Source organism: Emiliania huxleyi (genome assembly GCF_000372725.1).
Source record: "Emiliania huxleyi CCMP1516 unplaced genomic scaffold EMIHUscaffold_2847, whole genome shotgun sequence".
Classification (NCBI taxonomy): Eukaryota; Haptophyta; order Isochrysidales; family Noelaerhabdaceae; genus Emiliania; species Emiliania huxleyi.
In genome coordinates, this window is record NW_005199894.1 from 413 (window position 1) to 2,229 (window position 1,817).

Below are 1,817 nucleotides of genomic sequence, written 5' to 3' on the forward strand. Positions count from 1 at the left end.
GGTCCCTCGATTCCCTCGCCTATCCCCTCCGCTGCGTCGTCCCAGTTTATATCCTCATCCTCTGCGCACGTCGCGTTGGCTTCCTCTCTCCCCCTTTCCTCCCTGCCCCTCTCGCTGTCTGGTGGAAATGGACCCCCTTCCTCTTCCTCGCCACCGTCACCGTCTCCATCCCCGTCGCTACCGCCCTCCATGCCCGCCGCCCTTTGTTTCACACTCGTCTCTGCCATGTCCGCCGTCGCCGCCGTCCTGTCTGCTGCGCTCTGTGCTCCGTGGTACAGTCGCTTATCAAGAGTCCTGAAGAGTACTACAGCATTATATATGAGTTATGAAAGCGTTTGCGCATGAAGGTAAGGCAAGAGCTCAGCCCATGCCCAACGGACAACCGCTCGAGCGTGCGTTAACTGCCGCTGCCAACCGGCGTACTTTTTCTGAGCCCGGGCGTGTAAAAGGGACCTTTTTTCACGCCCGGGCTCACGGACCTGACCGTGCGCATCTCCTCGCTACACCACTCTTTACTCCCGCGTACCCAAGACCCCAGGCACACGCATCGCACGCGTGGTCGTTTCCCCGGCCTCTTTCGGCGTGAGCCCACCACGCACGCCCTTGATGGCCGCCTCGTCCTCACACCCAGTGAGTTCAGGTGTGGGCAGAGAAGCGTGTTTTGAGGCATCGGCGCAAATGGAGGGGCAGGCAAGCAGCATGCGCCTCCGTCAGCACGGGGCTGATGGCGCCTTTACTCGTAATCGGCTTCGTCGCCATCGTCCTCCTCCTCCTCGTCGTCGTCGTCGTCGTCGTCGTCGTCGTCGTCGTCGTCGTCGTCAGGTAGGTAGAGCTCGCCGTCAGGTAGGTAGAGCTCGAAGCCTTCCTTACCGCGCACGGCCTCCTTGATGGCCGCCTTGCCCTCTTCGCCGAGGTTGTAGTTGTAGCGGACGTTGAGCTGTGCAAGCAAGCCGCCCTCAGAGGCACGAAGAAGGAGGGGGGTGTGGCGGCACGCACCTTCGTTAGGGAGGCCCGGACACCAAGATCAGAGGCGATCAGAATGGAATCGTTCGGCTCCAAGCCCTGGCCGCGGAAGTCGGCGCTGGTCTGCTCCAGTCCGATGCCACAGAGCGAGATCTTCTTCTCCTTGGCAACCGTAGCGAGCATGGTGGCCGACTCCTTGTCGAGATTGTTGCAGAGCAAATTGGCCGCCGTTAGCGAGGCCATGACGCTGATCTCAGGCGCGATCAGCATCGCATCCGCTGGGCGGAGGCTCTGGCGAGAGAAGTTGAGGCGGGTCTCGTCGCCCTTGAAACCGCACAGAGTGGTCAGCGTGGGGTGCTCCTGCTTGGCCTTGAGGAGCATGGAGGCAGCGTCCACGTCGAAGTCGTTCCGCAGCAAATTTGCTGCCGTCAAGGAGGCGCTCGCAGCAATCGCTGGCGCGAGTGCTTTGGCACCCTCATCCCCAATTTGATTTGAGTGGATGACGAGGGTGGTCAAGGACGTGCTGGCCGCGATGGCTGGTGCGAGCGCTTTTGCGCCCTCGTCAGCGAGATAGTTGTCCGCGAGGTTGAGGCTCGTCAGCGTCGAGGCACTGTCGCGCAAGGCGTCTGCGATAGCCTTGATGCCAGTCGCATCGTACGTGCCTTCGCCAAACTTCGTTGCGCCGCACAGCGCATTGTCGCTCAGATAGAGCGACTTCAGCGAGGCCATGACGGGCATCAGACCCGCAACGACGAAGCCGCCCACGACGCCGATGCCCTTGTTCACCAGTTCGAGCGTGGTGAGCGACGCGGCGCGCATCTCCTTGACGGGGATCTCGTTGAACTTCTCGATCT

At 61.6% G+C, this 1,817-nt stretch overlaps 1 protein-coding gene across 1 annotated transcript; it reads right to left on the reverse strand.

The window, feature by feature from the left end:
- Positions 1–512: 512 nt before the first annotated feature.
- EMIHUDRAFT_254895 (hypothetical protein) lies at positions 513–1,782 on the reverse strand (the record flags this gene model as incomplete). The annotated part of the gene is made up of 3 exons (XM_005776080.1): positions 513–620; positions 878–937; positions 997–1,782. 3 exons carry the CDS (start codon positions 1,780–1,782, stop codon positions 513–515), a joined length of 954 nt encoding a protein of 317 aa, XP_005776137.1.
- Between the last annotated feature and the right edge of the window lie 35 nt (positions 1,783–1,817).